General features: G+C 34.8%; 1 protein-coding gene across 1 annotated transcript in view; it reads left to right on the top strand.

The window, feature by feature from the left end:
• Positions 1 to 1,992: 1,992 nt before the first annotated feature.
• LOC106877513 (uncharacterized) overlaps positions 1,993 to 12,959 on the top strand; it is a 25,649-nt gene continuing 14,682 nt past the window's right edge. Inside the window, exons 1-2 of the mRNA XM_052974902.1 lie at positions 1,993 to 2,910; positions 12,353 to 12,957. Coding sequence (XP_052830862.1) covers positions 12,358 to 12,957 — 600 coding nt within the window. The 5' untranslated portion in view covers positions 1,993 to 2,910; positions 12,353 to 12,357. The remainder of the gene's footprint in view (positions 2,911 to 12,352; positions 12,958 to 12,959) is intronic.

Genomic DNA, 12,959 nt, shown 5'->3' with positions numbered 1-12,959 from the left:
AATGTAAGAATTGGTTATTTTGTGTCAAAAATATAAAAGCCTTTTTTTGCTTGTTTAAGAAATTTTTAAAAGTAAGAATAATTGATGAGCATAATAAGCAGATAATGCATTTTTCTTGGCTATTTGCTTAATAACTTTGGAAATATTTTGTTATATTCCTTTTTTTAAAATAGCATATATATATAATTTCCATGTATTTTTTTTATAGATTTGCGTTTAAAAAAAAGGAAACATGGTGTTAGATGTAGTTTAACAGTTACATTTACATAAGTACATTTTTTACACTGGAATCCTCTATACTTCCTTTCCTACAAAATTTGCTTGTATATTCAGTTAAAATAAAGAAGAAAATTATCATTATTACTGGCTTGTTTCTTTAATTCCTCAATATTTTTCATTCTAAGCATTTGACAAAGTAAACATGAGAGGGAAAATAGAGATAGAGGAACAGAGAGGGTGAGTGCATAGGTAAGTGCACTGAAGTGTGATATGGTTACACTTGAGGATTGATGTGGACATTGAATATCCAGTTTGGTGAAGAAGGGAAGGAAATATGAGTGGGTCAAAGAGGGGAGAAGATAATAAGGGAAAATAACGGTAATAATGTGAAGTGTCAGGGGATGATAGCATCCTTTACAGAAACTAAGTGCTTTGTACTGCTGTTAGATTTGACAGGATCTCATTTTTGCTGAGATGGACAGGTTATATCTAGCACAGCATATCACCACTCTTTTTGGTACTTTCTCATCTCCTCTCTCAAGCTCAATATTTTGAATTTGATCTTCACTACTTCATTCAAGGTCTCCATTTTCTGCAGGTTCCATCCATGTTTAGCATGATGGCATGGCTACTCTAGTGTTTTATATAAATATAATTGGTTAAGTAAAAACAACACTGGCAAATAAAATTTTTGTTGCATTGATATCAACAATTGGTATTATTTAATTTGAGTATGCAGAATTCAAATATGAAGTTAGTTTTTCTCTGTAAGCTCTAGATTTCTTGCAACTAAGGTTTTTTAAAAATATATTTTCCAAATTTTGAATATTTCCTGAGATATGATATAATCCATCTGATAACTTTCTAGTTATACTATCTTCAAACTAAGTGGAAAAGAACAAATATCTATGCATTGAGATTTTAACTTTATTCATATGTACGAGTTTCTACACCACAATAAGAATTAGGCTATAAAAATAATATTTCTTATTCTGATGCTGAGTAAAATAAATGTTATATGCCATTTTTTTGCCATCTGCTTTTCAGTTGAAAATATATATTATGTACAAATGATAGGTGTACATAGTTGAGAAACTGATTAAGATATAAGATAAAACACAAATAGATCTTATCCAGACAAGAATTTATGCTTGGAGCTCTTGCATTTGTAGACATTCTCAGGGAAATGTTGTTTAATGCTCAGGCAGTAGTCTGCTATCACGTTTTTGTTCCATCACCCTTGATAACACTCTTCCATGGTCCTGTGGTCTTGGTGGAAGCACTCACCTTGTTCATCACTTACATCTCCAAGGTTTTCAAGGAATTGATTGAGGTGACTATGCATACTATTTACAAGAATTTCATAGTCGTCTGCTTTTCTGTTTCCATGAAAATTTTTTATGACTGCTACGAATGACAGCCATGCTGCTTTTTCCTTGTCATTCATTTTTCCTACAAACTCCTTACCCTGTAGAAGCGCATGAATCTGAGCTCTGTTAAACACACTTGCTTTGATCTTTTCAAATGATAACCCAGGAAATGCAGAGACTATATGTGGAAAACATTCACCATCAATATTCAATGCCTTAGTGAATTGCTTTATCAAGCTCAGCTTTATATAGAGTGGTTGGAAAATAATCTTTCCTCAGCTGACAATTAAATCATTCACAATATTAGGCATGCCTACCTCCAGAGTCTCACAAATGGGCCACTTCTGAATCCAGTGTTACTCTTGAGGTCAGCTGTCCCACATGCAGAGATAGCAAGGATACTTTGTGAAACCTTTCAGTTGGCTGAGGCGGAAATTGACCATTTTCAAATCTACACAAATGGTCCAGTTGTGCTCATGGCATTTTAGTTGGCCAATAACCATTTTTATGTCATTGTATTCTTGTTGTAAATGGACTGAGTGACCAACATACACACACATGCATACATACACACATACATAGACATGCATAGGCACATACACACACTAACCCACACACATGCGCACAAACAAACAGAAAGGAATGCAGTGTAAATAACGGAGAGAGTCAACACTATTGAAAAGGTTGCAAGACGCAACGAAAATTTTAGGAAAATAAAAATAAGAAATAAGTGGAAATTTTACCGGTGAGTGTATTAAATTATATGGTACAAAAAGAAAATGACTCTCCCCAGACACAACAAAATATAAAAAGTTCATTTTCGAATTGCAAGAAAACTAGAGCATGGTGAGCAAAACCGATTACAAATTTGAAAGAAGCAATAAAAACATCGCATGCAACTGATATCTAAAAAAAATTGTCCAACGTAATTAACAGGTATTATAAATGAAGGGAAGTAACTCAATAAATATATTTAAAAAAAAAAAGGGATAGAGGACCTAATTTGAACTCGGAATATGAATGCTCAAACAGTTCTGTTAATTCCCTACCCTATAAAACTAAAAAAACAATAACAATCTTGAGTTGCTGGAATTTGTAATTAATGACTGAATCTAATTCCACTCTTGAAATAAGGGAGACGACTTGGAATTCTTGAAAACTAATCTAACGCTGTACACCGTAGTAATTCCGTCAGTGTGCGGCCTTGTACTTCTTAAAATGTATTTTTAGAGGTAAAACGGCAGCCTATGCCATTGGAGATTACTGTCAGAATATCTGAAAACAATAGAAACACATAAACAGATATCACCTAAATAATATGGTAAGTAGACGTTTCATTTGGCCACTGAAGTCACGGAAATTCTTTGCAATTTGCGTTACGTGACCAATTAATTGTTTTGATCTCTGAATGTAATTCTTGCGTAAGTTGCATGGAGTTTTTATGAGTTAAAATAGGAAACTAACAAACGAAACGCATTTTAGAATTTTGAAAATAGAAATGTATATAACATCAACATTAACTATTGGTGACCAAAAATTGTGAAAAGTAAATCTTTTAAACGATCCAAATAAGTGAATTTCGGTGGATCCACATGTGAGAAGTTGGTTCAGAAACTCTGGGACCAGGGATTGAAAGTCTACGCTCAAATACAAAATGAATGAGTGAAAAAAAATGGTTAAATTTAAACGTCGCGTATATTTCTGCAAAGATTTATTTTGATTTCATTTATGTTTCACAAAGAGAACGTAGAAGTTCGACGATTTCGTCAAACGTAGTAAAATAAATTTGCGGAGGTAAAGAATACCTACACCACCCGTTTTCGGCGTAACAAGACTCCTAACCCAAAACACCGGGTCTACGTATTCTTTACTTCCACCAACTGAACAATTACCATATATAATATTTCGTGTGATTAACTCGTCACATAAAAATATAAAAAAAAAATATATATAAATTTAACAGACAAATATTCCTCCGAATACCCAATGGGCAGGGTGCCACTCACCGTGGTTATATTTTCGATGAAAAATATTACTTTCATGTGGTGCTATTAAGTTAGACATGGTCTGGGCCTATACTTGACGAAACCTATCAAAGTTATCTTCACTGGTTGTCCACTAGCATCAAAGCCGCTAATTTTCATGGGATTTTGTTGGAGCCAAACCTAACATATTTTGGTGCATTTAGTTATGTCCCCTTTTTTTACGCAAAAAAACAAAAACAAATTGTAATTAAAAAAGAACTTATTGAGTTATTTCACTTCCCTAGTAAATCGCCAGAAAGTAAAGTTCCCTTTTGTTACTACTACTTAATAGTAGTTGTAGTTAAACTTCCAATAACTTTGAAGATAATATGAAATGGTAAGTTACATCAATAACAATATAAAAGACTTAAAATGTAAACGGAAGATAGTAATTTGTTATAGTAGCGTTGGAATAAAGAAAATTGTCTCGAAGATCAGCAACAAAAACAAAATGAAACTAGATGGGAATCCTTTGCGGCAACGCAGTAGAATATCGTATGGTAAAGGATAGGATATCCTTTGCTGCAATGCAGTAGAATAAGAAAACCAAGCGAAATACTGTGACCAAAAAATATTCGTCGTCTTGAAGAGGTGGAATGTGAGACTAAAACAGTTGCTTGGAAAGCCAATGTATGTGAAAGACTGCTGAACAAGGAAAGTCGCCTGGAACGTGTAAAATAAAGCCAACTGATTTCTGATGGTGGCAACGTGCACTTTGTTTCCATCATTTGCTTGAGTTACACTGGCATCAGTGTGGAGGCTGTACATCCTTTGGACATATTCTGACAGTGTGCAAATCACCCCTTTCACAGTATATGATTGATAAACCGAATATAATTTTTAATCCATTTAAATTATCGCTGTGAAGAGAAGAAAAGTTATTAGCAATTTAACAGTATTACTAATACATGTTTATCCTTGTTGAGTTGGTAGGGTTGTACAGAATGTCACAGACAAAAAAGTCCTGAAATAGGAAGTACTTAGGGAATTGTGTTAGTCACAAGGATGATAATGTTTAGTAGTTCCAATAGAAGTGGGGTGTTGGGAATTTATAATTAGATACAGTGTTCTACCTGGCTGACATTGGATTTACGAAAAATAGTAGAGCAGTGATTCACAACTTGAAGAGGGAAGCAGAAAATATTCATGGATAAGGCAGAAGCATATGAGAGAAAAACCAAAGCTGACATCAGAGAACAAATGGTAAAACAAAATAGTTACTGAATGGGTGGAGTGGTTACAACTGTCCTCTGTCCCACCTTTTGAGGTTGCTGCCTGGATAATGAAAGAAAAAGTATGCTATAGTGCTGGCTAAAAAATCCCAAACATTTTTTGGTTGCATCAGTGTTGCTTGGCATTACTGAGAAAAGTGATATTGCTGGAAAGTACTGAAATCATTCCAATCTCAATGTTAGCATTTGATGAAGAGAAAGTAAAAGATGTATGTAAAATAATAATAAAAATTAAGCAAATATGAAGAACATGATAGAAATTTGGGATTTTCATACATACATGACCATATAAGATAAAACGTAGGGCTATTTTTAATGCTAGACAGCATTAAAAATAATCAGAAATGTAATTTGCATTGTTTATTCAAAAACACAGGCAAAGATGCTTAGTGAAGAATTGTTCTGGAAAAATTAGTTGAAAAATAATTTTTATCAAATTTTTGTGGACTGAGGAAATATTACATTATGTGTTAAGTTTTAAGATTATACAATTTTGTACAGGAATCTCTAGAAAGAACTCACACCATGACAAATTCCAAATCCAGATGCAAGCAGATGTGATCAGCTGAGTGAAGGAATTGTCTTCTTGACAGGTGCTGCATGGAACATTGAAATACAAACAAAGAATAATTCAAAGTGATAATAATATAGACGACTATAACATTGCAGTAGCTCCTCCTCATCAATAGAGAGAATCATGCACATGACACTTAGCATATTTAAAATTTAGATGTCTCATAAATTCAATTTTTTTTTTTTGTGGTTTGCATATTTCCTTTGTAATATGTACACTCCTGCAGGGCTGATGTACAGCTGGATTTCCAACACGTGGCAACTTATGCTCTGGATGAGATGCTGATGATTCCTTCAACTTATTAACTGGGATCATCACAGTCACTGGAATTTATTACTGGAACTGTGTAAGTCAATGTAGTGAAGGCACGTAGCTCAGTGGTTAGAGCATTGGGCTTATAATTGTTAAGTTGTAAGTTCAATTCCTGAACCAGGCTGTGTTGTGTTCTTGAGCAAGACACTTTATTTCACATTGCTCTAGTTCACTCAGCTGTAGAAATGAGCTGCGATGTCAGTGGTGCCAAACTTACTGGTGTTTGCCTTTCCCTTAGACAACATTGGTGGCATAGAGAGAGGAAACTAGTATGCATGGGTGACTGCTGGTCTTCCACAAACAGCCTTTCTTGGACTTGTGCTTTGGAGGTGAACTTTCTAGGTGTAATCCCATAGCCATTCATGACAAAGTGTCTAAGAAGTTTATGTAGCAGTGGTAGTAGATTGTGATTGTTGAACAGATACCAACAGAGTTTATTTTTGTTTATTTTGTCCCATGTGTTCTTGGGTTTCCCTCTTCCACAAATCCCATCATCACTTGTGTATAGTGCTGTCCTCACCCATATGCATTATATGCCCAGACCAGTGCAATCTTTCTTTCACACTACACCTGATTCCTCTTCTGCCCAATTTTTCTATCAACACATTTGTACTTTGTCATCATGCTCATTTATGTTGCAAATTGAATGAAGCATATTAGCTTCATTTCTTTCTAATCTTTGGAAGTCCTTTGCATTCAGGGCCCAATTCTCACTACCATGTAGTATTACTGTTTGTACACAAACATCATACTTATACTCTTTCATTCTCAGAGAGAAAGTTTTAATTACCCACAGTAATAAAAGATTTGTAAAACATTTTCCCAGCATGTTCTTATTCTAGCAACTATACTTACAGAACATCCTTCTCTGTTGCTAATTAAGTCACCTAGGAAATAGATAGGACACTTGAGAAAGTCTATTTTCCATGAGGTCTTATTGCTTATTACTTCTGAGCATCTGCTGCATGTGAACTCTACATTCTCTCTTAACCTGCTTGTGATACCCCTGCATCTCTTGTATGTCCATGGTTTGCATTGGGTATGCCATGCCAAAGCTTTTCTTTTTCTATGTAATGAAGAAGGCCATTTCCCTGATGGAAACAGATATGTCTGTTTTCTTAGTTACTAAAGCTTTCGTTTTTGCTAAGTTAACTTTGAGGCCCTTTCATTTCAGGTTTTACTTCCATACTTGGAACTTCTTTTTTAATTCTACTAAGATTCAGCTATATTAACAAGGTCATCAGCATAAAGGAGTTCCATGGGTAGTAACTGGTTTCGTACTCCTCTGTTATGGCCTGGAGGACTAATGATGAATAGGAAGGGACTGATTAGCCAGTGAGAATGTTAAAAAAATAAAAATAAATTTTTTTTTAACAAGCTCACTGGCTAATCATGACCCCAGTGACTTTTTTCTATATATCGCTTGTGGGTGGATGAGTTGCTGCTATCTCTAGCGGTTGCGTGTCCATTATCGATGAGACTAAGGAAGGTTGAAATTACATGATTTGGTGGTCTCAGTACTGAAGGGATTTATCTCCCTACTAGCATTTTGCACCAAAAGCCAATATGAGAGTTTCTTTCATGGTAACTAGCACAGCATAGTTCTAATGGAATATCCATGTTTAAGTGGGGACAAATATTACCTCTCGGTAATATTAGCCTCTGTTGCTAATATATATATTTTTAACAAATGATAACACTGTATATACTCATAGATAAGTCACAATGTTTTATTCATATAAAGTTACCTAAAAAAAATAGAAAAAGTTACTGGCATCTTAGCTACAGAACCTTACTCCAGGTTTGAAATACAAATGATTGAATATATGCCACTATGCAGTCTGTATGAGTATTGGCATTGTAAACAAAGTTGTTGTCATGTACAGAAACAAATAAAACTGCTTATGGAAAATTCGAATTTGGTTCAAGAGCAAAGGTGTTTTATGATGTGGCACATATACTGCTCATAATTGTCTTAACCTTTCATATTTATACACAGTTTTGTTGGCAGAAATGCTAAAAAAATTCATGCTATTTTTGATAGAGAAGGATGATGTAAAAAAAGCAGCCATGAACATTTGAAAGCAAATGAGTTATGAGCTTTGTTTCTGAGTTGTGTATTATTGAATATGATTATGAGTGTGGAAATTAGTGTTGAAGGAGTATTTTATGTGTAACATATAATCAAGGTATTTGTGGAAGCAAAAAGAACTTTCAAGAAAATGCTAAAACAAGATGCGCTAAACTATCTCAATGTGGGAAGTCTGAGAAAGATATATGAGTGCATGTAAATTATGTAGGAATAGATTTGTTACTTGTATAACTATGAGAACAAAAGCTAATAGATAGCTCACAACTATTGATGGATAGCTTACTGCTATCTATGAATACAAGTAAATATAGTATTGCTCAAAATTTCCACATGTAAATGTGATTCATGAACAGAAATTGGCTAGCAAATTGGTAGTGATAACTAACTCATGAAGCCATTGCATGAATTTTATAAATACAATTTTTAATAAAGTTCATTTAAAATCAGTTTATAAGTGTTTATTTCATTGTAACAAAGTCTCATGGATTTAATGAAAGTATCTAAATGAATGCATTTGATAATAAAACTTTTTACATTTTGCATTACGTCTTGTCCTGTGCTGAAAGTTGCTGGCAGTAATTCCACATTTTTGCCAGTTAAGTTTCTAGGCCACTTTTAATTGTTAAAATTTAATTCATAAAACACTTTTCAATATGTTTTCTGTTTTGTTTAGTATGCTTGAATTTTCTTGATATATTTGAGACAGCAATTATAATAAACACTTCATCTTAGAAAGGTCAGTATATATCATACACCAGGGATATTTTTTACCTTGGATTTCATAGCCCAAAATTTGTGGTGGACATTACATATGGGTTCATATTAAACCAGAATAAATATGGTAAATTGCTATGTATTAATTTCTGATGCCTGAATAACATTTACTTAGAAGGTGTGTTTCTTGTAATTTGCTCTTAGACTTGAAATCAATTCTTATGTGCAATTCAGGACTTGAGATAAATCCAATGTAGAATAATAGGCTTGAAATCAGAATAGAATCACTTCTATACAACTCTATAGTCAACTGCACTGAAGCAAATCATTACATATATGAAAGAAACAATATTGTATTATATATTATGAGATTTATACATAAATGATTTAATATTTGTGGATTGGAACTGATAGGGCAAAAATTTAAAGAGTTAATTTATTTCTATTTGTAAAAGCTCAATTACATAATTAGCAGATAACAGGTAACAAGATAAATAACTTAAAAACTCAAAAATAGAGTTAACATAAATTAAAAATTTGGAGAAATCTTTGTTCACAAGGATATAATTACACTTGCTTTCTGTGCGAAGTTGTTGCATAAGGAGAACAAATATGATAGGGAAAGCCTGTTTTCATCAGAGCTACACCTTTTCCGGTGTATGTTGGTACCAAGCACCCATTACCTCATATCCATATTTCTGGCATAGCAGCCAGTGAAGATTTTGGGCTACCTTGTGTCTGTGCTTGTACTCTTTCTGTGCAAAACTTTCACAAGCACTAACAATGTAAGTCACACTTTTGACCCTCTTCCCACACATCTTGCAGAGGTTCATTGCACTTATGGATAAACAAATACACTGCAACAGTAGAATAACAATAGAATCAAAGCAAATGACAGTAACCACACATAACGTAACAACAGTCTTTTAAGAACCAACAATCCAACACGCTAACTCGAACTGTTTACCAAATCCACTCACAAGGCTTTGCTTGACCTGAGGCTATAGTAGAAGACACTTGTCCAAGGTGCTACACAGTGTGACTGAACCCGGAACCATGTGCTTGGGAAAGAAGCTTCTTACCACACAGCTGCATCATCATCATCATCATTTAACATCTGTTGTCCATGTTGGACAAACCGTGGTGTCAATGTGAAGACAGACCATCCATAGGTCGGACAGTTTGACTGGAACAAAAACCAAAGTCTTAGTAAGTAGGAAAGTAGACAAATCACATATCCCTTCAGGTAGATGGGCTTGCTTGAACTGTAGGAAAGGCATAGGTAGAAACTGCATAAGATGTACCCACTGTTAGCTATGGACACATAAAAGGTGCAGCAAATATCAGAGGAAGGTTAACAGGGAAACTAGTTTTTGTGTGTGGAAGGTGAAGAGGTACAATAAACACTAAAAATATACAGAAAATAGACTCCATCAAATGCCAGTGGGTGGGTGGAAGCTAGAAGTAGCTGATAGCTTTTATTATCTAGGTGACCAAGTCAGTAGAGGAGGTGGATGTTCTGAGAGAATAGCTGCTAGAATAAGAATAGGCTGGACAAAGTTCAAAGAGCTCCTACCTCTGTAGGTAACAAAGGGTCTCTTCCTTAGAATGAAAGGCAGATTGTATGATACCTGTGTGCAAACAGCTATGCTGCACGGTAGTGAAACATGATCTGTGACTGCCAAGGACATGTGTAGGCTTGAAAGAAATGAAGCTAGTATGCTTCGCTGGGAGTGCAATGTCAGTGTGCATATACAACAGAGTGTAAGCATCTTGGGAGAAAAGTTGGGCATAAAAAGCATCAGATGTGGTGTGCAAGGGAGATGACTGTGTTAGTATATTCGTGATGTAGATGAATGTTGACAGCTGTTTGAAGAGGTGCTGATCTCTAACAGTGGAGGGAAGCTGTGGAAGAGGGAGACCCAGGAAGACGTGGGACGAGGTGGTGAAACATGATCTTCAAATGTTGGGCCTCACTGAGGCAATGACTAAGTGACCGAGGCCTTGGCAAATCAAGTGAAATCATGGTTATGGCCATTGTTGGTGTCATGTAACTGGCACCTGTACCAGTGGCATGTAAAAAGCACCATTTGTGCGTTGGGCCTCACAGAGGTAATGTGGCTGATGGTGGTATCACGTACAAAGTGCCTTTTGAGCATTGGGCCTTACAGAGGTAATGACAGATGACCAAGATCTTTGGCAGTATGTTGTGCTTGAGAAGATCCAACAAACCAAGTGAAATCATAGTCATGGCAGATACAGCTGTTACTTAACTGGCACCTGTGCTGGTGATATGTAAAAGCACCCATTACAATCTGGTTGGCGTTAGGAAGGGCATTCAGCTATAGAAACCTTGCCAAATCAGACTGGAATCTGGTGCAACCCGTCAGCTTACCAACCCTGTTTATATGTGTATATATATATATATATATATAAAACAAAGAATACAGTATCATAGATCCATTTAACTGATCTTAACAAATGGTTTTGCATAGAATATTAGATAATCAGATTATCTAAACCACACTCATCAGAGTGGCAGGTATGGAAAAAAATAGCTATTGCAGTCTGTTATTGGAAGTGAGTAAGTGTCATATTTGGTTTGTGGGTGCCATAAAAAATGATGAAATGAAGCTGGGGAAGATAGTCAATAGATGGTATTCCATCAAGAGTTATATCCCTTTTCAAGAAAAACAAAAGAAACACTGAGTAGGGATTGCCAACAGAGTGGGATTTAGGTACCAGTTGTTAGGGGTTGGTATGTGTGTCAAGGGGTTCAAGTATGCATCTGAATCTTTAACTCAGACTATAAATATACATGTATATCACAAAATTTTGTAGTTTTCATTTACCAAATATCACTTGCAAGACATTGGTCAGTCCACAGTTGTGGTAGAAGACACTTGCCCAAAGTGCAATATAGCAGAAAAGAACCTGAAACCCTATGGTTGTGAAGAGAACTTCTTAAAAATAAGCCATACCTGCTCGTTATTATTGCAATTATAAGGGAAGTGGATTGGTAGAATCATTTTACTGTTGGAAGAAATACCTTATGCTGTTTCATCTAGCTCTTTATGTTCAAATCTTGCCTAGGGCAATTTTAACTTGCATCCTTTTTTAGGTTGATGAAATATGAATAGCAGCCAAGTACTGAGGTTCATTTAATTAACTAAGCCCCCACCATCGAATTTCAGACTTTGTGCCCAAAGATTTGAGGCCAGAATTGGTAGACCCATTAGAGCATTGGATAAAATTCCTTGCAGAATTTGTTCTGGCTCTTAGCATTCTGAGTTAAAATTCTACCAAGTTCAGCTGTGCCTTTCATTGTTTTAAGGTTGATAAAATAAAGGACTTGTCATGTACTAGGGTTGAGGATATTAACTGATCCTCTTCTTGAAAATATCAGGCTTTGTGCCTATGTTAGAAACAGTTATTAAGGGTAGAGGATTAGAAACAGTTATTAAGAGTGGTGGATTGGCAGGTCCATTACAATGTTGAGTTTTTGTTTTGGTTCTTTACATTCTGGGTCCAAATCCTGCTAAGGTCAACTTTGTCTTTTGTGCTTTTAGATCAATAAATTAAAGGTATCAGTCAAGTACTAGGATCTGTAGTATCAACTAACCCCTTCTTCCAAATTTCAGGTTCTGTGTCTTTACAAGGAGTTATTGTCACTCATCTTTTTGGGGTTAAGGAAATAGAGTACCAATGGGTCAATGATATTCATTAATCCTCTCCTCTCAAAATTGTTGGCCTTGTGCCTAAATCAGAAACTTTTATTATTGTTATTACTCATATAATAATTTATGTTATTTCAGGAATAATGGACAACTACAATAAAGAATCCAAAACATTACCGGAAAAAACCCCAGATGTGATTTATAAGAAATTAGCAACAGACACAAAATATGACGGAGTTAAATTGAATCAAAATAAATTTCAGAAAGATAATTCAGAACAATCTGATAAAAACCAACAGTCAAAATCAGTGTCTTCTGATGGAAAGAAATATAAAGCTAAAAAGTCTAAAATAAAATGGAAAAGTCTTGAACTTGATTTTCAAAATGATCCTTGGACAAGAACTCATGAATGTTCCAAACACAGAATATGTTGTTTAAACTTGAAATTATTTCAAGACCTGATTGAGAAGGATGCAAACAGTATTTGTCTAAAGTTAGGATCCTGTGAAGAATGCTTCAAATACTTTCTCAATAAACCAATTGATCTTCACACAACAACATTGTTTTTGAAAGTCTTGAGGCAAAGTTTGAAATCTTTCATACTAAAGGAAATGAACAACAAACATCTATCACTAATGATGTATTCCACATTCTTTGATCATATCAATGATGTAATTATTGCCATAAGAGACATAAATGACAAAGAAAAAGACTTCTTAACTGAAATATTAAATATATTTAAAGT

The sequence above is a fragment of the Octopus bimaculoides genome, chromosome 19 (genome assembly GCF_001194135.2).
Source record: "Octopus bimaculoides isolate UCB-OBI-ISO-001 chromosome 19, ASM119413v2, whole genome shotgun sequence".
Taxonomy (NCBI): Eukaryota; Metazoa; Mollusca; class Cephalopoda; order Octopoda; family Octopodidae; genus Octopus; species Octopus bimaculoides.
Note: the sequence above shows the minus strand (reverse complement) of the source record. Positions and strands in the feature narration are given on the sequence as shown.